This window comes from Erythrolamprus reginae, unplaced genomic scaffold (assembly GCF_031021105.1).
Source record: "Erythrolamprus reginae isolate rEryReg1 unplaced genomic scaffold, rEryReg1.hap1 H_1, whole genome shotgun sequence".
Classification (NCBI taxonomy): Eukaryota; Metazoa; Chordata; class Lepidosauria; order Squamata; family Dipsadidae; genus Erythrolamprus; species Erythrolamprus reginae.
In genome coordinates, this window is record NW_027248462.1 from 173,521 (window position 1) to 200,700 (window position 27,180).

Below are 27,180 nucleotides of genomic sequence, written 5' to 3' on the forward strand. Positions count from 1 at the left end.
ACAGGGGTTGGACGGTTGCCATTCAGCTTATCTTCATTATCACCTCCTCCAATACAAGACGCCCATGCCAAGCAGTGCCAGGCCCAGCACACCTACTGCTACCGCCAGGGCTATCACTGCGCTCCCTGCAAATAGAATATTGGATCAGGCTTGAAAGTTTCAATTAACTAGCACTGTGCTAAGAAAGGAGGGGGTGGGGGAGATGATCTCATTACCTGGACCGCTCTGAGGGTTTTTGCATTCGGCATCCCAGTCCTCTGGAATAGCTGTGCGGGTGAGATGAATGAACAGTGGCAATGGACAAGGGGTGGAGCAGCCAGGGAGAGGTAGGATATGGGGCCTGTGGTCACTCCTGTTGCGGTAGAACATGGCAACGCTGAAGGAGCTGAAATGTGAAAATTTAAAAAAAAGTTTTTAACATCCCTCCGGAGCCTGCTTTGCCTCGTCACGTCTCTGCCGAAAGAGATATTTATTTGCTGCTGCTTTTCCCCTTGCGCAATCCTTTAAAAGGTTCAGGTTCTGCCACCTCAGCCTCTCCAGTGATGCTACAGTCTGGCTAATGCGTCAGCAGCTAAATTTGCTGACAGGTTGTTTGAAGGCAGCCAGCTCTGCTGCAAGGAAATACGTTTTGAAAGTGATGCAAAATCTGGCTTGGAAGCAATGTAAGAAAAAGAAAGCAAAATGAAATGGCAGAATGGAAATTAGCTTTGTCTAGAATTTTGTACCTTCTCGAGTCCAGGATGTGCAAAAATCTCCATTTTAACATATTGATTGATTGATTGATTGATTGATTGGATTTGTATGCCGCCCCTCTCCGGAGACTCGGGGCGGCTAACAGCAACAATAAAGCAGTGTACAATAGTAGTCTGATGTTAGAAATAATTAAAAGCCCATTAATATATATAAAAAAAACCAAACATACATACATACCATGCATAGAATTGTAAAGGCCTAGGGGGAAGAGGGTCTCAATTCTCCCATGCCTGGCGGCAGAGGTGGGTTTTAAGCAGCTTACAAAAGGCAAGGAGGGTGGGGGCAATTCTAATCTTTGGGGGGAGTTGGTTCCAGAGGGCCGGGGCCGCTACAGAGAAGGCTCTTCCCCTGGGTCCCGCCAAGCGACATTCTTTAGTTGACGGGACCCGGAGAAGACCCACTCTGTGGGACCTAACTGGTCGCTGGGATTTGTGCAGCAGAAGGCGGTCCCTGAGATAATCTGGTCCGGTGCCATGAAGGGCTTTAAAGATCATAACCAACACTTTGAATTGTGATCGGCAACTGATCAGCAACCAATGCAGACTGCGGAGTGTTGGTGTAACATGGGCATATTTGGGAAAGCCCATGATTGCTCTTGCAGCTGCTTCCGTGAACTACATAATAATTACGGGAAGGCAAAAGTTAAATCATCTTTTTGTGTGTGTTTAGGATACTGCCCAGTTAAGCTCCTTTAAATGTCCTGCCTGGAAATCTTCGCAAGCCGAAGATTGTTTGTCAAATTAACACTATGGTTCAATATTCACAAGACTTTGTATGTGTTCAGCCTTTTAAAGTTTCTAACAGGATCCCAAGAATTGTCCTGAGTGTGTTGAAGAGCAATGCACCATGCCTGCATCTTGGAACTTGTAAGACAGACGCCAGCCCACCCTTCTTTGGTTAAACTTACTTGTTGCCTTCTTGGTAGAATTCAAATCCATGACAAGCTGCATAGGGTGGTGGGTGGCCATTGTAAACCCCAAGGGCTGCCTGCAGAGCAATCAAGGTGCTGTCATGCTAAGTAGAGGAAGCAAACAGAAATAATTACTAAGCCATTTACATAATAAAATAGACTGGATTATCCCTTCTTCCCTGCATGTCCATGATTTCCTTCCTATCCTTATCTTTATTCTTGAATAAAACTTGACATGTCAAATTGTACTCTCTGTATTGTCTGGGAAAGGTGCTTATAAAAGTGAAGAAAGGTATTTTAAGTCCAGAGAAGTTTTTTTTTAAAGTAACATGCTTCTTTTTGTCTCTCATTGCCAATTATTGGCACGAATCCCAGCAACCAGTTAGGTCCCACAGAGTGGGACTTCTCGGGGTCCCGTCAACTAAACAATGTCATTTGGCGGGACCCAGGGGAAGAGCCTTCTCTGTGGCGGCCCCGACCCTCTGGAACCAACTCCCCCCAGAGATTAGAATTGCCCCCACCCTCCTCGCCTTTTGTAAGCTTCTTAAAACCCACCTTTGCCATCAGGCATGGGGGAATTGAGATATTCTTTTCCCCTAGGCCTTTATAATTTATGCATGGTATGTTTGTATGTATGTTTGGTTTTATAATAAGGGTTTTTTAGTTGTTTTAGCATTAGATTGTTATATGCTGTTTTTTATTACTGTTGTTTGCCGCCCCGAGTCTACGGAGAGGGGCGGCATACAAATCCAATAAATAAATAAATTATAGCTATTTTCCTTTTTTGCTTGTTTATGTTATCTTCCCAAAATCACTATGGTGAGTTGAATAGAAACATAGAAGACTGACGGCAGAAAAAGACCTCATGGTCCATCTAGTCTGCCCTTATACTATTTCCTGTATTTTATCTTACAATGGATATATGTTTATCCCAGGCATGTTTAAATTCAGTTACTGTGGATTTACCAACCACGTCTGCTGGAAGTTTGTTCCAAGGATCTACTACTGTTTCAGTAAAATATTATTTTCTCATGTTGCTTTTGATCTTTTCCCCAACTAACTTCAGATTGTGTCCCCTTGTTCTTGTGTTCACTTTCCTATTAAAAACACTTCCCTCCTGGACCTTATTTAACCCTATGACATATTTAAATGTTTCGATCATGTTCCCACTTTTCCTTCTGTCCTCCAGACTATACAGATTGAGTTCATGAAGTCTTTCCTGATACGTTTTATGCTTATGTTCATTAAGTATTTCCTGATATGTTTTATGAATAGGCGTATAGATTTAAAATAAACCAAGGAACGGGTAAAATATTCAACCACCAATATCAGGAAGCATGACTAGGTTTGATCCATCCTTATTTGAAAGTTTTTGCTTATTTTGAAATAAGATGTTCACTCAGCTGGGGCAGTTGTGGGGAAGGGAGGTAAAGCTTCAGCTTTTTTTTCTGGTAAGCCCTGAAATTTTGCCAAAACAGCACCCCTGCAAGGCAGCAGCTAGAATTCTCAAGATTGCAGGGAAAATGGTGCAGAGAAGAAGAAGATTGCTCTGAATTCTCTGGATTATCCCATTTTCCAAAGTGGATCTTTGCAATTTTAAGGAACAGGAGAACTTACAGCAGAATACATTATCATCTTAAGCGGCAGATCCTGGCACACAATTTTGGAAAAGTTGCTCAAAATAGCACCCCAGCAGCAACCCTGCAGAGAGGAAAATATGCTGTTAGATAATATACTGAAACGTATCTGACATTCAGAAAAGCAGAAGACTGAAAAATACCAGCTGCACAGTGTTGTATCAGAAAATATACTAAAGCTTAAAAAGGAAGTTGAAGTTGATTTCCCTCCAGCACTGGCTTTTGGCATGTTAAACCAGTGATTTTCAACCTTTTTTGAGCCGCGGCACATTTTTTTACATTTACGAAATCCTGGGGCACATTGAGCGGGGGGGGGGGGGTGTTAAAAAAAGTTTGGACCAAAAAATTATATATATATCTTCCTCCCCTTCACTCTATTTCTTTCTCCCTCCCTCCTTCTCTCCCTTCCTTTCTCTTTCTCTCTCTCCACCCCTTTCTTTCTCCTCCTTCCTTCCTCTCTTTTTTGCTCTCTTTCACTCTCCCTCCCTCCCTCTATGTCTTTCTCTCTCTCTCCTTCCCTCCCTCTCTTTCTCTCTCTCTTGATTTCTTTCTCTCTCTTTCTCTCTTTCTTTCTCTCTTTCTTTCTCTTGTTTTCTCTCTCTTGCTTTCTCTCTCTCTCTCTCTTGTTCTCTTTCTCTCGCGCGCGCTCTTTCTCTCTCTTGCTTTCTTTCTCTCTCTCTTGCTTTCTCTCTCTCTTGCTTTCTTTCTTTCTCTCTTGCTTTCTTACTCTCTGAGCTTCGCGGCACACCTGACCATGTCTCGCGGCACACTAGTGTGCCACGGCACACTGGTTGAAAAACACTGTGTTAAACAACGATTCCTTGATAGCACCACCACAAGGTGGTGCTATCAAGCTAGGTTGGCTAGTTGCTGGATCCTGAAATGCAGAATTCCCAATGAGATTATGCTATGTTACGCTAGTATATAATAGGACCACTATGGCATCATTGAACCATAGAAAACATGTCCTCATTTGGCACATCATTCTACATGGGGAAATGTGGTAAGTTTACATGTCTAAGAGTCACTTTGTAGGGTAGATGGGTGGTATAGAAATTTAAATAAATAAGAGGGAAGGAAGGAAGGGGAGGAAAGGAAAGGAAAAAAGGAATGAAGAAAGGGGGGGAAGGAAGAAGGGAAGGAAGGAAGGAAAAAACTTCTGAGCTGCTACACACTTTAGTACTTTCAGTCATTTTCCATCAAAATGTTCTGTTTTTACTTATTAACTTAGTATTGCAGAATTTATCATACAGGTAGTATTCAATGTACTACCTGTATTGATTGATCCAAAAATTTATGTTGCTAAGCCCCATTTTATGAGCTTTTTTGCCACAGTTACTGTTCTGCCAGGCTCTCTGGTAGGAGCCTCCCGAAAATTCAAGGGTACAAATTGCAGACACACACACACACACGTTTGAAAATTCAAAACAATGTTCTCTATCACAAAATTCAAAATAAACTAAGCACTCCTTTTGTATTGCAAAGAGCACTCCTCCCAAAACAACCAGGTAGTCTGTACAATTTCCCTTAAGCAGTCATTAAATACTTAGCTAGCAGCTGTGAAGAAACTTCACACCCCTTCTTCTTCCATGCTCTGCTTTGGTTCAAAGGCGTGAAAAATCAACAAACTCCAGAAAACAGGAACACACAATTCCTGAAGAACTGCGATCAGATACTCTTTCACAACGGCCAAACCCACACGCTGCTATTTATACCAGCAGCCCTAATTACTGGAGCCCCACCCAACCATAGGTGGCCTCATTTTCTCTTGTAATAATCCTTCAGTTGTTGTCTCCTATGCATCACTCTACGCATGCGTGGATGTGTCATTAATTCTTGTTCAGAATCCAAGGATGATACAGATGATTGATCTCCTCCTGGGCTTCTGCCAAACTCCCCTCTTCCCTGTCACTCATGCTTCCTTGGTCAGAGGAGGCTTCATCGGCAGATTCTATGTCACCCCACATCCACCTGCACATTCCTTGGGGCAGGAGCTGGGCCAGAGCTAACCACAACAGTTACTAAGTGAATAATTGCAACTGTTAAGTTAGTAAGCACGGTTGTTAACCCTTTGCCTATCAGGGAAACGCAAAACCCCCCCGATGACGTGTTCCCAGGACACTGCAACCATCATAAATATGAACCAGTTGCCAAGCATCTGAATTTTGATCACCTGACCATGAGGATGCTGCAACAGTTATTAAATGTGAAAAATGTTCATGTCACTTTTTTCAGTTCAGTGATGTAACTTTGAACGGTCACTAAATGAACTGTTGTAAGTCAAGGGCTACTGCATATGTCTCTGGAGATTCTCAGTCATCCAGGTCATGGTTGTCTCAAGGGTGGACAGAGGAACTGGGTCTTTTCCCTTGAGGAAGAAGTAGAAAATGTTTTGCTTCTCACCCAAGAGGCTTCGTCAATCCTTCCGTCTCCCTGCCCTATGAATTGGTGAAGCTTGGATGCACATAGGAGTGAAATCAGAGGGAGGAAGAAGAGAAAGAGGAGAGGGGGGGAAAGGGGAAGGGAGGAGAGAGAAAGGTTAGAAGGGAGAGGGAGAAGAAAGAGGAGGAGGAGAGGAAGGAAGAAGAGGGAAGTAGGAGAGAGAGGAGAGAAGGAGAAAGAAGAGAGAGAAAAGGGAGGGAGGTAAAGAGAGAGGGAAGTGGTACGATATCGTGGGCGGGGGGGACACGAGCAACCTTACAATGTTATATTTATATAAACAGTCCAGTTCAATATTGGGTTCCTATTTGGACAAGGGGGCATTCCGATAGGGAAAAATGGCGATACATGTGCAGTTCCAGGAGACTGACATGCAGAACATATGTCGGAGCAAGATTTGGCTTCTGTGCATGCACAGAAAGCAAAATCTCGTGCATGAGATTTTGGTGGGGGGTGGTTTTGCTTCTGCGCATGCGCAGCCAAAATCTCGTGAGAGCGTGCATTCCCTCGCGAGATCTTGCTCCATGTGCAAAAGCAAAGTCTTGCTTGGGTGTGTGCGCGCGCCCGCCGGACGTGTGGAGCATGTTGCAGTAGTGAAAATGATTAAAGTCCGTTTGAACCTTAATTACCGCGGAGGCGATGGATGGAAGCTTTTTAGTTATTTGTTCAAAACAAGATTTCTTTTATTATAAAAGTAGAAAATAAAACATGTCTCGGTGGACAACATAACAAAATGCGTCTTACATAATGGTGGATAGAAAGAAGAATGGAGTTTTAGGATGAAGAAGAAGGAAGTAGTGTTAGATGTGGCAGGATATTACATCATAGTAGGAGGAATTTAATAAAGCACACACAGTTAACTCTTTAATTACTGAATGTCTCTGGGGCTGGCAATATTCAGCGTGACAGAGCACACCGGTAGTGGTGGGAGCTGGCAACCCTTCACTGGTCCAGTTGCCTTTTGAAGGCAAAAAGAGCACATTTGAGACACAATGAGCCAAGGTGGTGCAGTGGGTAGAGTGCAGGGCCCTAAAGCTGCAGGTCAGCGGTTGAAATCTCATCGCCGACTCAAGGTTGACTCAGCCTTCCATACTTCTGAGGTGGATAAAATGAGGACCCCGACTGTGGGTCTAAGTAGAAGGGCGTCATTTAAAAAATCAAATAAATAAATAAACAAATAAATAAAATGTATCATGTACTTCTTGATCTTGATTCCAAACAAAGCCAGTAATTCATATTTAATTGTACCTCCAATGAATCGAGCTTTTTCCTGGGCAGCGTGCATTCCCACATGCGCTTCAATATTAAACACTTCTATCTCTGAGAGAGTTGACAGAACCCGTGGTGTAGCCCAGCTAGGCAAAGTCATGTTATGGGTTTTCTGTATGGAAAATGGAAAAAAACAAAAACAAATGGAAGTTTTCTAATAAAATGGAATCTTGCTTCCATATACAGTGGTACCTCTACTTACGAACTTCAATTTGTTCCCTGACCAGGTTCTTAAGTAGAAACGTTTGTAAAAAGAATCAATTTTTCCCATAGGAATCAATGTAAAAGCAAATAATGCGTGCGATTGGGGCAACCACAGGGAGGGCGGAGGCCCTGTTTCCTCCCAGGAGATTCCACAGAGGCTTCTCCCCACCTTTTCTGGCCCTGTTTCCTCCCAGGAGATTCCTAGAGAGGCCACACGGAGACTTCTCCCCACCTTTTCCAGCCCTGTTTCTCCCAGGAGATTCCTAGAGGGGCCCCACGGAGGCTTCTCCCTGCCTTTACTGGCCCTGTTTCCTCCCAGGAGATTCCTAGAGAGGCCCCATGGAGGCTTCTCCCTGCCTTTTCCAGCCCTGTTTCTCCCAGGAGATTCCTAGAGAGGCCCCACGGAGGCTTCTCCCTGCCTTTTCTGGCCCTGTTTCCTCCCAGGCAATTCCTAGAGAGGCCCCATGGAGGCTTCTCCCTGCTTTTTCCGGTTACAGTTTCGGGTTTGTAAGTAGAAAATGGTTTTTGAGAAGAGGCAAAAAATCTTGAACACACGGTTCTTATCTAGAAAAGTTTGTAAGTAGAGGCGCTCTTAAGTAGAGGTACCACTGTACAGGCAATTCCCAACTTACGATCCCAATTGGGACCAAAATGTTTAAGGCAGGGGCTTGCAAACTTGCAAGTGGGTTGCGAAAGGTTGCAAATGGCGATCACATGATCCTCCAGCACTGCAAACTTAGTATATGTCAATTGTCAAGCGCCCAAATTTTGATCATGTGACCAACCATGGAGATGTTACAATGGTTGGATGGCAATTTTTTCAGTTCCGACTTTGAATAGTCGCTAAACAAATGGTTGTAAATTGAGGATTATTTGTAATGCAGTATCTTACCTGGCAGAAAAGTGTGTCATGCACCTTCCAGAGGCCTCTCAGGCTCAGCTGCTCAGACTTAAGCCCTGTATAATTAGCCATCTTTTCCATAAAGCCCTGCAAGAGAGGACCCAAGGTTCATTGTGCTCAATTATTTCCGTCTCAACTAACCCTGTAGTCTTATTTTCATTCATTCATTCATTCATTCATTCATTCATTTATTTTGTCCAATACACAATGAGGGTTTTAGTGGGTATATATCAATATACACATAGTAAAATACATGATGAAGGTTATAGAGGAGATACTCATAGTAAAATATATCTAAGAAATAATAGAAAAGAAGATATAGTAATAGAACATATCAATGAAAGAATAGAAGAGATATAGGAATAGAAGAAAGGTATAGGAGATATAGGAGAGCAATAGGACAGGGGACGGAAGGCACTCTAGTGCACTTGTACTCGCCCCTTACTGACCTCTTAGGAATCTGAATAGGTCAACCGTAGATAATCTAAGGGTAAAGTGTTGGGGGTTTGGGGATGACACAATGGAGTCCGGTAATGAGTTCCACGCTTCGACAACTCGGTTACTGAAGTCATATTTTTTACAGTCTAGTTTGGAGCGGTTAATATTAAGTTTAAATCTGTTGTGTGCTCTTGTGTTGTTGTGGTTGAAGCTGAAGTAGTCGCCGACAGGCAGGACGTTGCAGCATATGATCTTGTGGGCAATACTTAGATCTTGTTTAAGGCGTCTTAGTTCTAAACTTTCTAGGCCCAGGATTGAAAGTCTAGTCTCGTAGGGTATTCTGTTTCAAATGGAGGAGTGAAGGGCTCTTCTGGTGAAGTATCTTTGGACATTTTCAAGGTTGTTAATGTCTGAGATGCGATATGGGTTCCAAACAGATGAGCTGTATTCGAGGATAGGTCTGGCAAAAGTTTTGTAAGCTCTGGTAAGTAGTGTTTGATTGTTTCCCCAAAATTAGATCTGATTAGCAGAGGTTTTTCCCACTGTACTAGAAACAGAGGTTAATTTCAGAAACCACTGAATCATATCTGGGTCCTGGGATTGACTCATTTGATTGCTTTGTAGATTTTCAGACAACTTAATCAAAGTATAAGCTATTACCTTTATTTGAGATATTACAAATTGTGCTATGAAGCACTTGAAATCTGAAAATGTTTTTTAAACAATAAAACTTTATATTTAGCCATTTCTCATTGAAGTAATCCTACTCAATCCTCCTGACTTGTATCCTGTCTGGGATAAGCTATGTGTAAATTAGTTCTGATTATTTCTGAGGCAGTGATGGCTCAAAAGAAACTTTTCTTCCTTTAAAAGCTTAATATCAGATCGTCGCCTTTTATTGCCGATCTAAAACTCTTCCCTTGCAAATCAACCACTAATCCCTCTTCATGGAATGGATCCTGATAAAAAGAAGATGTTTTCTTTTAAGTGGTGCTGTCTAGGATGACATTGGCAATCACAGTATTTCAAACAAAGCAAGACCTAAATGTAATGAAAGAGTTGAGAAGATGTATTTTTTAATTCCTAAATGCGTGTTAAATAACAAGCTATATCAGCCTGTATTATAACACGACAATGCAAGTGATGCAAATTAGCTTGTGTGCTTTTTATTTGCTTTTTCTAGATTTTTATTACAGTATTTCTATTTCATACTTTTTTTGTTAAGTGCCCAGAGATTTATTTACAAATAAGTAACTCCATATGTAGTAGGAGTTAAAATTAATGGAAATAACATCTGCATAAAAATGTTGTTGTAGGACAGTGGTGGCTAACCTTTGTGTTGTTGTGTGCCAAAAGCAGGGGGAGCGCAGGGGGTCACACATGTGTGTGCCCACACCGATAATTCAATTGTCCCTGGTCCCGTGCATCTGCGTGTAACTTTCTTGTCTTTCTCCCTTTTTTGGCATGTGATGGCACAGTGGGCCCGTTTTTCGCCCTCCACAGGCTCCAGAGACTTTCTAGGAACCAGAGAAGGGTGAAAAAGGCCTTCCCCACCCTCTGAAGGCCCACCTGAGGTGGGAAATGGCCCATTTGTTGACTTCCGGTGGAAGTAGAAGGCTCATTTTCCACCCTCCCTAGCCTCCAGAGGAAATAACAGACTCCCCCTACCCCTCCAGAAGCCCTCCGGAAGCCAGAAACAGCTTCCCAAACTGGCCACTGGAGACTCATGGGAGAGGAGGGGGCATGACTAACCAAAAATCAGCCAGCCGGTGTGCTCTATGGCAATAGCTCCTGTGCCAGCAGATTGGGCTCTGCATGCCACCTGTGGCACACATGCCATAGGTTCCACCACTGTACCCTCTAAGCTGCACGTGTGCGTGCACGCGCACCCCAAAACACACACACCCCGGTGAGAAAAAGAGAGAGAGAGCAAGAGGGGGGGAGAGAGAGAAAGAGAGAGAAAAAGAAAGAGAGAGAAGAAAGGAAGGAAGAGAGAGAGAGTGAGAGAGAGCAAGAAAGAGAGAGAGAGAGATGAGAGAGGAAGGGAGAGAAAGAGAGTGAGAGAGAGCAAGAAAGAGAGAGAGAGATGAGAGAGGAAGGAAGAGAGAGAGAGTGAGAGAGGAAGAAAGCAAGAGAGAGAGAGACAGAGAAAGCAAGAGAGAGAGAGAAGAGTGGAAGGAAGAGAGAGAGAGAAATGATATAAAAAAGGGAAGAAAAAAGAGAAATGAGAAAATGATTGAGGCAGAGAATGACAGGAAACAGAGAGAGAAGTGACTCTTGATGTAAAGCATATGGTAAAAGCACTTAAATAATAACAGAGAAAAAAAACCCAGCCCTCACCTGTTTTTATTAATAGTTATGTTTTTGGTTTTGCTAGTTGTTTTAGTTTTAATAGAAATGGATTTTGGGTTTTTTTTAATTATAAATTTCTTTTAATAAAAAAGAAGGGATTTTTTTCTTATTTATTTATTTGTTTTTTTGTTTGTTTATTTATACAGTATTTCTATGCTGCCCAGTCCCAAGGGGACTGCTGCCCAAACACTATACTTTTCCCCCCACACCGAAAAAAAATTAGAGGGAACATTGGGTTCCACATCCTGGTTATAGGATCATGTAAAATGGATCAGTTTGTTTCAGAATTGATGAATGATATAATTTTTGTTATTCAAGGTCAAATGACCCAAATAACTGCAAATGGCATACAATTAATATACAGTTATATTTAACTGTCTTGTGTGGAGTATTTTGAGATGCCACATACTGTACTTGACTGTTATTTCAAGATATCCTTTGGTCTATTATTCAGGAGTCCATAAACTGAAGTTTCACTGTACAGTGGTACCTCGAGATACGAGTTTAATTCGTTCCTGACCTGGGCTCTTAAGTCGAGCAGCTCTTATCTCGAACGACTTTTCCCCATAGGAATTAATGTAAATAATTTTAATTGGTTCCAGCCCTCAAAAAACTCACAAAGTTAGTCTAAATTATGCAGAAAGACAAGTTTTTAATGAAGAAATGTACATGTACATATAAATGAATAATGAAGTTTCTTTCACTTAACTTGTAAACTTTCTTAAACTTTTAAATTTACATATGTTCAACTTCTCTGCCACCCAATCCTGTAGGACAGAGGTCCCCAACCCTTTTTGCACCAGGGACCGGCTTTAAGCAATCAAGAGAGGAATGGGATAAATGAATGGACGGAGGGTGGGAAGGAAGGAAGGAAAGAGGGAAGGGACAGGAACAGAGGAAGGAAGCAAGGAAACTTATGAAAGGGGAGAGTAAGAGAGGAATGAGTGAAGGGAGGGAGGGAGGGAAGAAGGTGGGAAGGAGAAAGAAAAGAAGAAATAGAGGAAGGGAAGGTAAAAGAGAGAAAGAAAAAGAGCTAACTTCCGCGTTCAGCTTCAGGAGACAGCTGCGAAGCCGCGCGCATGTTTTAAAAGGTTGCAGCCGGCCTGGGGGGCTCGGGGGGGTGCTGGCAAGCCCCCCAGGCTGGCTGCAAGCCCCCCCGAGCCCCCCAGGCCGGCTGCAACCTTTTAAAACACGCGTGCCGCTTCGCAGCTGTCTCCTGAAGCCGAACACGGAAGTTAGCGTTCGGCTTCAGGAGACAGCTCCTTGGCGCTTGTATCTCGAATTTGGGCTTGTAAGTAGAACAAAAATATCTCTCCCCTCCCAGCTCTTATCTCGAGTTGCTCTTAAGTAGAGCAGCTCTTATGTCGGGGTTCCACTGTATTGCTATAATTTTATATTTTGGCCACTGTTAATGTTATGCATTTGTTTTGTTTTTACAAATGCTTTGGATTTTTACTTGTTCTCACTTTACAGGCTACCATGGAACCATTCAGATAAAAGGTGAAATAAAAGCATTTTAATCAGTATTAAAGAACTTGTGAGTCTTCACATACTACTGAACCACAAGTCCCAGGATTCTTTACTGTTCCCAGACTATTAAATACTGTAGTTCAGCAATATCTGAAGTTATCTCATCTTTTTCAAAAAATCAAGTACCTAAAAGCATAGTTCATATAACATGCAAAATTAGGCTAAAATTTGTTCCCCAATTTGTTTAGGGAATCCAATCATTATCCTAGCATATTGTAGGAAATATATATTACATTAGGCATAATATAGTTTGGATAGAACATGTTAAGTTAACTATTAATTATATATTGTTAATCTATGCTTAATGGGTTGCAAAATTTCAATCAGACAGAAGATAACCTACCGGTATTTGCTTTGTCTACCATGATTTTTTTAAAAGCCTAATTACAATTAAAGTGTCTAGACTTAATATTGAAAGGGACGGCTAGGAGAATCTGTTTTGGCGGATGGAGGCTTGGAGCATATTGTATAGGCATGCAGTAATTTATTTAGACCATGTTGGACAGGAAAATGGTTTATTGATTGATTGATTGAGTGACTGACTGACTGATTGATTCATGAGATTATGTGAATATATTCTGAAGATCTTCCGGACTTTGATTTTCAGCACTAGTTCATAAAATAGCACAATGACTTGATATTTAGACACTCAAGGAAATTTAGGGACTGCAACTGTGATGGTAATCAAGGAAGAGAATCATAATAATTTTAATGATTCCTTGGGAAAAAGCTGTGAGAATTAAAATTGATTGAAAACATTATCACTTTCCATGAGCAAAAAATGTTGGTGATGGAATGGATGGTTTATAAATGTACGTATCCTACAACAGAAGACTAAATTGCCTTTACCATTCCTCAACTTCTTTTTCGATTTTGAATTGTGGGGAATCCTACTTCTGGAATTTGGATTTTAATTATTCTCCTTTTTCTTAGCCCTATTCCACCATACCTTCCATTGTCCCAATCTAGCTTGATAGCTTGGCAAATTAATAGTCTCTTCCATCAATTGTTGATACCGTTGGCAGGTTCTGGTTGGTGGTTTTAAAAGCTGGGGACAGAAGTAGGGAATATAGAGCATTAGATAATTTGTCCCAGCCTGAAACTATTGGGTTGTACTTCACTGTTAAAGAAATCAGGTACTTTGACTAAATACAGGTAATCCTTAACTTATGACCATGATTGAGGTCCAATTTAGTGTTAAGTGAGACATTCATTAAGTAAGTTTTGCCCCTTTTTTTGACCTTTCTTGCCATGGCTGTTAAGTGTGTTACTATAGTTGTATAGCTGTATACTTATGATCCTACAAAAGAATCATAAACAGTGGTGGGATTCAAACAATTCGCACCGGCTTGAGAGAATCATTCGTTAACTCTTTGTAGAGTTCTGCAAACTGGCTAAATAGTCTCTGCCTCCCTGCCTAACAATCCGAGTAGCTCACACACACCTCATACCTTCCTGCTCTTTTGTAATTAGCCAAAGGAAGGGGGAAGAAAAAGAAGAAATAACTACATAGAAATTTCCTCAGCAGAAAATTTCTTCCTCCTTTAAAACTTTAAAAATATGAATTTAGAGATGTAATTTCTCCTAGTTTTCCACTACAAAAAAGACTTTCAAGAACTACACAGATGAAAACTTTGCTCCCATATATTTATAATTTACCTCCATGACCTGCAAGACTTCTAGGGAAGGATATACCAAAAAACCCCACAAGAAAACAAAACTATAATATTAAAACTAGGATTACCATATTTAAGCATTCTAAAAGAGAAGATATACCTCTGAAGATTTTTTTTTTCATGTGATGCAAACTGCATAGATTTATTAATTTGTTCTTTTTATTGTTAGTCCTCTATTTAGTGTGCATTCTGTTTCTTCAAAGCCTAAAGTGAACACATCATTAGTAACTGGGGATAAAATTATTTTTTAGCCAGCAAGCATTCTAAGGTCAAACATGTGAAATACTGTACATGCAAATAACAAGTGAAAGCTAACTAACTAACTACCGTAATACCTACAGGACCGCCTTCTGCTGTATGAATTCCAGTGGCTGATTAGGTCACACAGAGTTGGTCTTCTCCGGGTCCCGTCAACTAAGTAATGTCGTCTGGTGGGACCTAGGGGAAGAGCCTTCTCTGTGGCAGCCCCGGCTCTCTGGAATCAACTCCCTCCAGAAATTCGAACCGCCCCCGCCCTCCTTGCCTTCCGCAAGACTCTGAAGACCTATTTATGTCGCCAGGCATGGGGTAATTAATATATCCCCTCTCTGACTAGTAAGATTTATGTATGGTGATGAGTTTTCGGAAAGGGGCGGCATACAAATCTAATAAATTGAATTGAATTGAATTGTGTAATTTTGATTGTTTTAATGATAGTGGGGTTTTAGCTATAGTTTTTAATTATTAGATTTGTATTGCATTGTTTATTGTTGTTGTAAGCTGCCCCGAGTCTTCGGGGAGGGGCGGCATGGAAGTCTAATAAATTATTATTATTATATTATTATTATTATTATTATTATCATTATTATTATTATTATTTTTACAAAAGATGGGTGTTGTTTTATTTTCCATTCTTTTACTCCTGAGCAATACATATATATATATATACACACAATACATATACACACATATAAATATACACATACACGTGAGGGTTTTTTTTACACAACTAAGCAATAAAACCCCCACATCTTTTTATGTACTGTATGTTGCATATGCAGGAGCTTGGTGACAATTGTCAACTTGGCTTTTTTGATTCTCTGCAGACATTCCTGAATCCAAATACTGAGAAAGCTAACAAGTTGGACCTCTATTGAAGTAGGTTTCCCCTAAATCCTGATTAAAATATATGTTGGAATAATGGCTGACAGCTCATTGTCACAGAAGCAATGTATGAGAATCAAATCTCTCTGTGATCAGCATTTATATCAGTATTAAGTTTAAGTTTATCGGAGAACGTGGGGCAGCTTACAACATATAAAAAAGACAATACTGTATATATCAAAATCCAAATAATTAAAATTCAAAGTTACAACTACAGTATAAATTAAAGAACCAATTAAAATACCCATTCAATTGTCAAACTAAACAAAACTCTATTGCTGTGCTATAACTCTCTTTTATGATAAGCCAATGTTTGCTTCCAGGTGGAATTAAATTTCTACATTAACCTTGTTTTTGACTCTTGTAGAAAAATAATGACCCTAGATACTTTAGGGCCAAAAAAGAGAGAGAGAAGAATTCCAGTTAATCCTTATCCACTTTATTTATTTATTGTTTGATTTATGTCCTGTCATCCATATAGGAGATCCCAGCAACATATGATACTTAGTGCTTTATCCTCATCTTCCTGTTTTTCTCTAAAAGAAATTTCTTATGAAAAAAGTAAGAAGGATTGACTGTCCCAAAGTGACTAGCAGGACATATTCTAAAATAATACATTCTTTCCATATGTGGTGCTGACCAGATTCACCTCAACTGTCAAAAGTGCACTGAAAATGCTTGCAGGTAGTCCTCAACCAAAAACCATTTGCTTAATAGTTGTTCAAAATTATAATGACACTGAAAAAAATTAACTTGTGACCAGTTCAGAGGTGGGACCAGGTTGCCTGAACCAGTAGCGACCCACTGCTGCTGATGATATCACGGAACCAGTTTGGTTGGTGGCAGTCCGTGACCAGTACCATATTGGAGGGAATATTTTTTGATTTAAAAAAAAAAAAACATTATTCTGAGCATGTGCAGAAGCTGAGGTTTTGCAACTGTGCATACGGTTGGCATCTTTTTTCCAGCTTTAAAAAATAATTTTTTTTTTTTAAAAAATTCTGAGCATGTGCAGAAGCCGAGTTTCCAGAACTGCGCATGTGGTCAGCATCTTATTTTTAGCTCCCCTCCCCCCGAGTTTCTGGGAATGCGCATGTACATCAAGCGTGCTTGCACCCACGAGGCGCAACCACAAGGTGGGCGCACCCCTGGACTAGTTCTCACACTTATGACGGTTGCAGTATCCCCAAACTTACATAATCAAAGTTCAATTACTAGGCAACTGGTATATATTTGCAGTGTCCTGGGGTCCTTGGATTATTGTTTGCAACCTCCCTGGGAGCATTTGACAAGCAAAATCAATTAGAGAAACCAAATTCCCTTAACAACTGTAAGATTCACTTAACAACTTCAGTGATTTATGGCGAAAAAAGGTCATAACATTGGGGCATGACTCACTGCCTTGCTTAGCAGTGGAAATTTGGAGTTCAACTGTAGTCATAAGTTGAGTATTTTATTTCTAGGGAAACTGTCAGTTAGCAAATCAATGTTGTTACCATTCACCAACGTTTTGTATACATATCTTGTAATCCATATTATAATTGTTTTTTAAACAATCATACTACAAATTTATGAAGCTACATATTTATACTTTTTGTTGTTATAAATTATTTTCTACTGCCCCACGTCATTTCACTGAACTGGTCCTTGCAACGTATCGTGTGTAGCTATATAAACTTTAAATGGATTACATATGGGTTGTGTTCACTTACTTTGTCAAACTTAGTAGGCACAGTGTGGATGGGAATAGGTTTCCAAGGAATCTCTGGATGTGAATTTGGATAGAGCCCCATCAGGTTGGCTTGGGCGCTCATGATGGTGCGGTCATAATCGGTGCTCCTGATGTAGATCTGAAACAGCGGATAACCATGCAGTGAGTTACCTATATTGGCCACAGATTGACCAAAACATTGACATTGTACAGGTTAGTATAGGCCAGTGATAGCAAACATGTGTTTCCTTAGGTGCCGAAGGAGCCTGGGCGTGTGCTATCATGCATGTGTGAGTGCCCACACCCATAATTCAATGCCTGGGGAGGGCGAACACAGTTTCCCCTGCCCCCCCCCCCCCCCTGAGGCCCTCTGGAGGCCAGAAACAGCCTGTTTCACAACTTCTGTTGGGCCCAGTAGGCTTGTGTTTCACTCTCCCCGGGCTCCAAATGCTTCCTTGGAACCAGGGGAAAGTAAAAATGCCCTCCCCCATCCCCCTAGAGCAGTGATTTTCAATCTTTTATGAGCTGCAGCACATTTTTTACATTTACAAAATCCTGGGGCACACCACCAACCAAAATGACACAAAATGACACTCCAATACAGTACATATTACACATATAGTTAATAATATAGTTATGACCTATAAGTTATGGCCACACAATGACAAGTGCGTGGCAGCCCGAGTGGGGAACTTCCTGGGTGTGGGTGAGAGGCGGCCTGCTATTGGTTCATTGCTAGTGGTCGGGATGAATCCTAGAAGGTGATTGGTCAGAGAGTGTTGCCTGTGCCACTCTTCCTGTCACTGATAGCTGGAGGGATTGTGATGGGAATGTTTATTTCGGATGGAGGCAGCTGGCAGCGGGCCGGATAAATGGCCTCCAGGTGACGTATCTGGCACATGGGCGTAGTTTGGGGACCCATGTTTAATTTCCACATGGCACACCTGACCATGTCTCATGGCACACTAGTGTGCCGCGGCACACTGGTTGAAAAACACTGCCCTAGAGGCTCTCTGGAAGCTAAAAATGCCCTCCCAGAGCCTCTGTGTGAGCCAAAAATCAGCTGGCCGGCACACACATAATAATAATAATAATAATAATAATAATAATAATAATAATAATAACAACAACAACAACAACAACAACAACAACAACAATAATAACAATAGCAATAGTAATAGTAATAATAAATATAATAATAATAACAACAATAATAATAATAAATATAATAATAATAATAATAATAGTAATAATAATAATAATAATAATAATAATTATTATTATTATTATTATTATTATTATTATTTATTGGATTTGTATGCCGCCCCTCTCCGTGCATGTCGGAATTGAGCTAGGGCAATGGTTCGCATGCCAGCAGATATGCTCCACAGGCAACCTATGGCACCTGTGCCATAGGTTCGCCATCACTGGTACAGCCTTTCTTGTCTTCAATTTATAACCACAATTGGGATTAAAATATTCTGGATAAGTGAGGAAGTCACTAGGTGAGTTATGCCAGATTTTTATGACCTTTTTTTTTGCTGTGGTTAAGTGAATTACCGCATGACTCACATGAAATCACATGAATCTGGTTTCCCCCATTGTTTTCATTTGTTGGAAGTCCCCTAGGAAGGTCATGATGGTGAATGCATGACCCTGGGATTGCGCATGTGTGGAAGCAAACTATCGGCAAAAATCGCTGAAATCTCACGGTCACACGCATCCTCGTGAGAGATTTTGTTTCCTGCACATGGGCAGGAAGCAAATCTTGCAGCAGGCGTGCACACATGACCGCCAGTCAGCGGGAGCTGTGCATGTAGCTCCATTTCCGCCAGCGGAACGGCATCCCCCCCCCCGGTGGGGGAGCAGTCCACCCCGGGAGTAAAGGAGTTTTCTCATTATTTTTAGAATGACTTTTTGAGAAATGTTGATTTTTAGATTAAGATGTTTTGGTTATCACAGATCTAACCAAAGACACCCACCTACAAACTAAAAAGTCTGAGCAAGGTTGTGGTTAGGGTCTGGATTCATTGGTTGCTGCTGTTCATTTTAATTATTATTTGTCTTCCCCTGTTTATGGTCCCATTCAGTTTGTTTGCTACCTCGGGAATTCAAAGGAGCTGAATTATGTTGACCAATGTATTATTAAAGAAATATTACTTCTTGTGGTTTGTAAGAAGGGCTCAAAAATCCAGCGTATTTCTCCCGGAGGAATTTCCCCAGAGCCTTCTGTTGCAAAATGCCCACCTAAACAGGGAAAAAGCAAACATTAAAATACTACCCTCCGAAATAGGCTTGCTTTGTGGCTGAAGAGTAATATATAAAGTGAATAGCAGCGTGGATATGAGCAAACATGATTCCATGGCTGACCTCTGGTCTGATACAAGGCCTGGCATTAGGCTGCTTCTTGGATTTGTCTGCAAGGAATTTAAGCTTCTGATTCTGAAGCATTTGTTTGTTATTCCTTAGATTTTGCATTCTTGTATTGTGGTAAGATTTATAGCTGCCCTCAAGAACTTTTATCTAGCTCCTGCACAAGCAACTGTTGGCAACAGGATAATTTATAAGATTACTTAGAGGAAGCTGCTGCTGCTGCTGCTACTGCTGCTGCTGCTGCTACTACTACCACTATTATTATTATTATAAAATACAATACAGCAAACAAGATCATTATGCTGGATTTTGTATTTCATCATCAGTCATGTGCTTCCCAAGCACCTAGGCCTGAGTGATGTAGCGGCAAATTATGCATGCTGGTGCAAGTAAAGTGGCCTTTTGCAGTTGATAGATGGAGATTTGTCAATTCCAATGGTTGTCAAATGTCATTGAGATCTTTTGGCACCATGCCCAGCCTCAATATAATATAATATAGTATAATATATTAGTATAGTATAGTATAGTATAGTATAGTATAGTATAGTATAGTATAGTATAGTATAGTATAGTATAGAATAGTATAGTATAGTATAGTATAGTATAGTATAGTATAGTATAGTATAGTATTAGTATAGTCTACAGTGTTCCCCCGATTTTTGCAGGTTCGAACTTTGCGAAAAGTCTATACCACGGTTTTTCAAAAACATTAATTAAAAAATACTTCGTGGTTTTTTCCCTATACCACGGTTTTTCCCGCCCAATGACGTCATATGTCATCGCCAAACTTTCATCCACCTTTAATAAATATTTTTTTAATAAACTTTAATAAATAAACACAGTGAGTAATAATCTAAATGCTCAGGGAATGGGAAATTGTAATTTAGTGGTTTAAAGTGTTAAGGGAAGGTTTATGATACTGTTCATAGCCAAAAATAGTGTATTTACTTCTGCATCTCTATTTCGCGGAAATTCGACTTTCGCGGGCAAGTCTTGGAATGCATCCCCCACGAAAATTGAGGGAACACTGTACTATAACATAACATAACATAACATAACATTGTTGTTGTCAAAACATTGCCAAATGTTTACACTGTATTTGCCATTTTTGTCCACTTATCAGGTCAAGGACCTGGGACAAACAGATGTTATGTAGGACAGGCTGCAACAGGCACCAAGCGAGGATTGTCATTTGACCCCTCTTCTGCATGCCGGCACAGGCTGCCATAACAATAATTACAATTTACCCCTGAACGTACCTCACTCAGCTGCTGGAAACCATGTGGCCAAGCTGCTGCTTTGTGGGGATCTGTAGGGTAAGTGCTGAGAGGAGATCGGTCACCATGGCGATAAACCTGCAAAAGGAAAAATTGCAAGATTGGCAGTTATAGACAACCAATGCTGCAACGTCCTACCTTCAGCTTCAACCGCAACAACACAAGATCACGCAACAGATGCAAACTTAATACGAACCGCTCCAAACTTGACTGTAAAAAATATGATTTCAACAATCGAGTTATCGAAGCGTGGAACTCATTACCTGACTCAATTGTGTCGACCCCTAACTGCCAGCACTTCTCTCTTAGACTCTCCACGATTGACCTCTCCAGGTTCCTAAGAGGCCAGTAAGGGGCGTACACAAGTGCACTGGTGTGCCTTTCGTCCCCTGTCCAATTGTCTCTCCTTTCTCTCACTTATCATATATATTTTCTTTCTTTCATATATCCTCTCCTCTAAGTTCACTTTTACCCTTATATATATTACCACATGTCTATTTTTCTTCCTATGTATTTGTGTATTGGACAAATGAATAAATAAATAAGTATGTGAGTAAGTTGACTCTAAGGAGGGTTAACTACATAACTAGCTTAAACCAGGATCGATAAATCACCATTACTCTGTTCATCCAATATAGGTTATGATGTTGGTTATGATGACCTATAAAGCCCTACAAGGCATCGGACCCGACTACTTGCGGGATCGCCTTCTGCTGCATGAATCCCAGCTAGGTCCCACAGATTCGGCCTTCTCCAGGTCCCATCAACTAGACAGTGTCGTTTGGAGGGACTTAGGGGAAGAGCCTTCTCTGTGAGGGCTCCGGCCTCTGAAATCAGCTCCTCCCAGAGATTCGTACTGCTTCCACCCTCCTCGCCTTCCATAAGAGTCTAAAGACTCATCTATGCCACCAGGCTTGGGGCTATGATTCTAGCCCCCTGGCCAACGAATGACATGTATGTTGTGTTGAGTTGTATGATTTTTTTTTTAATAATGGGGATTTTAGTTTAGATTAGTGGGTTTATATTAATTGTATTTTTATTGCATTGTACTGCATGAGTCAAAAAGAGGGCGGTGAAAATATTTACTGACCCCTTGCATCCTGGACACAGTTTCAACTCCTACCCTCAAAATGTCGTTACAGAGCACTGCACACCAAGACAATTAGACACAAGAACAGTTTTTTCCCGAACGCCATCACTCTACTAAACAAATAATTCCCTCAATACTGTCAGACTTTTTACTAAATCTACACTTCTATTCTACTAGTTTTTCTCATCATTCCTTTCACCCATTTCCTCCCATGTTGACTGTATGACTGTAACTTATTGCTTGTATCCTAAGATTTTTATTAATATTGATTGTTTCTTCATTGCTTATTTGACCCCCTATGGCAATCATTAAGTGTTGTACCACATGATTCTTGACAAATGTATCTTTTTCTTCTATGTACGCTGAGAGCATATGCACCAAGACAAATTCCTTGTGTGTCCAATCACACTTGGCCAATAAAATTCTATTCTACTCTATCTATTCATTGTTCTTTTATATGTTGTGAGCAGTCCCAAGTCCTCGGAGAGGGGCAACATATACATTCAATTAATAAAATAAATAAACAATAGCATGCCCAAATCAGTAAACTCAGTTATAGTTTAGGATGAATGGGCTTGTTTACATAACGTGCTAAGGCTAAAATCCCATTATGCTGAACCATATGTTAACCAGCTTTTTAGCCTAACACAGCAACTTCTGCAAACCCACCTAGAAGTTTAAGGAAAATATCAGTAGCTCAGGATTGAAATAAAGGATCCTTGGTACTCTCTGCGCTTGGTTCTTTTCTTGCTGATATTACATTACCCATATTAGTAACATCATCAGTGGTAGTAGGGAGCAAGGATTGCCCTGACAACATTGATGAAAGTGGTCTTGTTGATTCTTTGTTTGGGCTGTTCACTGTTAGCTTGCTCAGTAATTCTTTGATTGGGGTATTGTTACGTCTTGATTATTGGTCTGATGTTAATTTTGTGGCTAATCTCTGCTCATCTGAGTGTTGATGAACAGGGGATGATGTAGGGGAAGTGTTTTGGTGTTTTTGTTCCATTTCTGAACAGTATGTAGATGTTTATGTCTAAGTAATAATTTGCAACTTCATCAAAATTGGCCTGACCACTCAATCCATAATAGCACAATCGACAAAACTCATAAAAAGGATAACATCGCCATACATCAAAAACGTCTCAGAAACCACCACCAGACTATTACAACCACATGGCATTGGTGTAGTACACAAACCAACTAAAGCCCTCCAAAACATCCAAAGTAAACCAAAAGACTCAATAGGCCAGAAAAAACCCCAGGAGTCATCTACAAGATAATATGTAAGGACTGGAACAATCACTATGTAGGACTAACTGGCAGAAGACTAGCCGAGTGAATTTAATTTAATTTAATTTATTAGATTTGTATGCCGCCCCTCTCCAGAGACTCGGAGTGGCTTACAACAATAACAACAATGTAAACAAATCTAATACATTAAAAAACATCTAAAAACCCATTATTAAAACCATACAACACAACACATACCATGCATAAATAAATAATATAAACCCAGGGGCTCAATTGCCCCATGCCTGACGACATAGGTGGGTCTTCAGTAATTTATGAAAGGCAAGGAGCTTGGGGGCAATCCTAATCTCTGGGGGGAGCTGGTTCCAGAGGATCGGAGCCACCACACAGAAGGCTCTTCCCCTGGGGCCCACCAGATGACATTGTTTAGTCGACGGGATCTGGAGAAGGCCAAGTCTGTGGGACCTAATCAGTCGCTGGGATTCATGCAGCAAAGGACAGTTCTGAAGGTATTCTGGTCCGATGCCATGTAGGGTTTTATAGGTCATTACTAGTGATGGGCGAACCCAACGGTGTTCGGGTTTGGCAAGTTTGGAGGAACTTTACGCAAAATTCAGCCAAATCCGAACTGAACCCGAACTCGAACCCGAATGAGGAATCCCTCCCACGAATCCCTGGGGGCGGAGCTTTGACATCACCGGCAGGTTGCTAAGGACGCCAAGGTGATCACTTTCTGGATTCCATGGCATCCTTAGCAACCTGCCGGTGACGTCAAAGCTCCGAATGCCGAACACGACACCGAACTTTGCCCAAAGTTTGAAAAAAATTCGGGTTTGTGTTCGGCATACCGAACACCGCAAAATTTTGTACAGACCCGAATTGTGCGGGTTCAGTTCGCCCATCACTAGTCATTACCAACCCTTTAAATTGTGACCGGAAACTAATCAGCCACCAACGCAGGCTGCGGAGTGTGGACAAGATGTGGGCGAATCTAGGGAGCTCCACATGGACCAAGGGTGGTATTCACTTACATTCCCTACTGGTTTGCAAATATGTGCTATGCTCCCATGCACCCTATCTGTGCATGTGGGGCTTCCACTTACCAACTGCTACTGGTATGTCCTCCGAGATCGTCTTGGACGTGCATGCTCAGAAGCAAAAAAAAGCCAAAAATTGATGAAATCTCATGTGCGAGAGCATCCTCGTGTGACATTCAGCTTGATTCACATGCACAGAAGTCAAATATCATGCGTACACATGTGTGCACACATTGGGGGCATGGAGATGCGTGTGCATCTCAATTTCCGCCACCGGAACCCCGATCCTAACTATACCGGCTGCAACCCATTACCGGTGCACAGCCTTGAAAATGTGAATAAATGCAACATGATTACATCTGGGTGGATGGGCAGGGCTATCTGCAGTCAGCACCATCAGTTCGTCTGAATTGGATAGAACCAGCTGAATACCATCTCTGACATAGACATAAATAACATCTACATGCTATGCATAAGGGACAATGAACAATCCAAAAAGGGAACAGTAAAGACTGAAACACCTCCCCATAAGCAATCAGCATCCAGATGAGCATAGATTAACCACAAGATTAACATCAGACCAACAACCAAGAAGTAAACAATAACCCCAGGCAAGCAAGCTAACAATAGAAAACACAACCAAATTACCATCAAGACACTCCCATCAATGTTGAGAGGACAAGACATGGTGATAAACCAAAAAGTAAACACAAGACCAAAACATCTCCCTATAACAGCCAGATGAGTCTTTGGAGAGGGGCGGCATACAATCAATCAATCAATAAATAAATAAATAAATCAATAAATCAGCATAAATTAGAAATGGGCTGTCTGGGCTCATCCACAATGTTCATAAATAAGATAATAAGATGGGCTACAAAAATGGTCTTATTATAAGATAATAAGACGGGTCCAAAGACAGGCTACAAAAATGGTGGAAGGTCTTAAGCATAAAACTTATCAAGAAAGATTTAATGAACTCAATCTGTGTAGTCTGAAGGACAAAAGAGAAAAAGGGGCATGATAGAAACATTTAAATATGTTAAAGGGTTAAATAAGGTTCAGGAGGGAAGTGAACACAAGAACAAGGGGACACAATCTGAAGTTAGTTGGGGGGGAAATCAGAAATAACGTGAGAAAATATTTACTGAAAGAGTAGTAGATGCTTGTAACAAACTTCCAGCAGACGTGGTTGGTAAATTTAAACATGCCTGGGATAAACATATATCCATCTTAAGATAAAATACAGGAGATAGTAGAAGGGCAGACTACATGGACCATGAGGTCTTTTTCTGCCGTCAGTCTTCTATGTTTTCTATGTTTCTATGTAATAAAGTACAGTACTTTGTGCCACAAGGCATGGACTTTAAACAAGGTATGAACCCTCTTGACCCACAAAAATAAAATAGTTCCTGCTATTATTTATCTTTTTGTATTAAATCCATTTCTCTCTCTCTCATTTACGCAAACATACACAGACACATTATATCTTCCCCCACCCCCTGCTTTCTTTTCCATATACACTATATAATACTATATACGTAATATTATATTTATATATAATACTATATAATACTGCTGATGAGTCAAGATACCTGTACATCGTAACCCCAAATCCAGATTGAGTCTACCATATCCTAAAACGGCATGGAAAGATAATAGTAGCGGACTCTTAAGAAGTAGGTTTTCCAGTAGCCTTATAAAATTATATACATAATTTTATAAATAAAATTGTGCTTGAGCGAGCAAGGCCGAAAGCACCAGCCTGAAGATGTTGAGTAGGACCTTGTCAAAACATCGCCAGGATTCTATAAACCTAACATGAGAAAAGAATATGCCAACACCTACACACACACACAGTATCATTCTTCTAGACCTCATTATAGATAATGCACATTCTGTTGCTATAAAACCCATCCTTCTGAACTATACTTCAATTCTCTGTGACCCCCAAGATTGATATTTTTGCTTTCCTTTTTTTTCAAGCAATTGGAGACATGACAAATTAATCATATGCCGTTCAATTTTTGTTAATAGTTCAATTTTTGTTGAACTATTAATGTTGGGCCGGCACTAAACCCAATCAACACGGCATCCTTTTACCAGATCAAACTCTAAACAATCCACAACTTAAATCTCCACCTTTTTCAACTGAGATCCCACTAACCCATCCCAAGAACCAAGCAGGCAATTATTTCCAATCCCTGGCTGCAAGCCGGGCTAAAGAAAACAGAATATAGAATCATAGGGCTGGAAAAAACTTCAGGAACATCCCTGCTCAAGGCAAGAGCGTTACACCACCCCAGTCAAATGTTTGTCCAATCTATTTTTTAAAAAACAAAACAGTGATAAGACCAGCCATCTAACAGGATGTTCTCTAGAGCAGTGTTTTTCAACCAGTGTGCCGTGGCACACTAGTGTGCCGCGAGACATGGTCAGGTGTGCCGCGAAGCTCAGCAAGAGAGAGAAAGAAAGCAAGAGAGAGAGAAAGAGAAAGAGAGAGAAAGAAAGGAAGAGAGAGAGGAAGAGAGAGAGAGGAAGAAAGGCAGGGAAGGAGGGAGAGATAGAAAGAGAGCAAAAAAGAGAGGAAGGAAGGAAGAGAGAAAGAAAGAGGGATGGAGAGAGAGAGAAAGGAAGGGAGAGAAAGAGGGAGAGAAATAGAGCGAAAGGGAGGAAGAGAGAGAGAGAGAAAGAGAGAGAAAGAAAGCAAGAGAGAGAAAGAGAGAGAGAAAGAGAGAGAAAGAAAGCAAGAGAGAGAGAAAGAAAGGCAGGGAAGGAGGGAGAGAGGAAGGAAGAGAAAGAGAGAAAGAGGGAGAGAAATAGAGTGAAAGGGAGGAAGAGAGAGAGTGAGAATGGCTGAGGAACTCTGGGAGTTGAAGTCCGCAAGTCTTAAAATTGCCAAGGTTGGAGATCCCTTCTCTAGAGCATTCTGCTCTTTTAATTCCATCCAGCTTTCTCTTTGCCTATCCTGACTGTGAGAAAATAACGGGTTTGAGCACTTAATGGGAGAAAGCTGATTGAAATCATCTTGTCTGGCCCAAGACCCTGGGATTCCCAGCTCTGCCATTGTCCCAATCTGTGTACCAGCGTAACGAAGCGAAGAATTCTTCCTTGGGCAGCTGAGAGAAACAGTATCTCCTGGAGGAGAAGAATCCACGCTGGGAACTTCATGGTCTTGAGCCCCTC

The 27,180-nt window shown here is 41.0% G+C and overlaps 1 protein-coding gene across 1 annotated transcript; it reads right to left on the minus strand.

Annotated features, from left to right (window-relative positions):
* Window positions 1-39: 39 nt before the first annotated feature.
* On the minus strand, window positions 40-27,165 carry LOC139155249 (testicular acid phosphatase homolog). The gene is given in 12 exon segments (XM_070730361.1): window positions 40-125; window positions 216-385; window positions 1,661-1,767; window positions 3,281-3,352; window positions 3,354-3,364; window positions 6,988-7,120; window positions 8,105-8,200; window positions 13,383-13,481; window positions 16,965-17,102; window positions 19,124-19,210; window positions 20,596-20,691; window positions 27,079-27,165. Coding segments are annotated over 12 exon segments (1,182 nt in total).
* Between the last annotated feature and the right edge of the window lie 15 nt (window positions 27,166-27,180).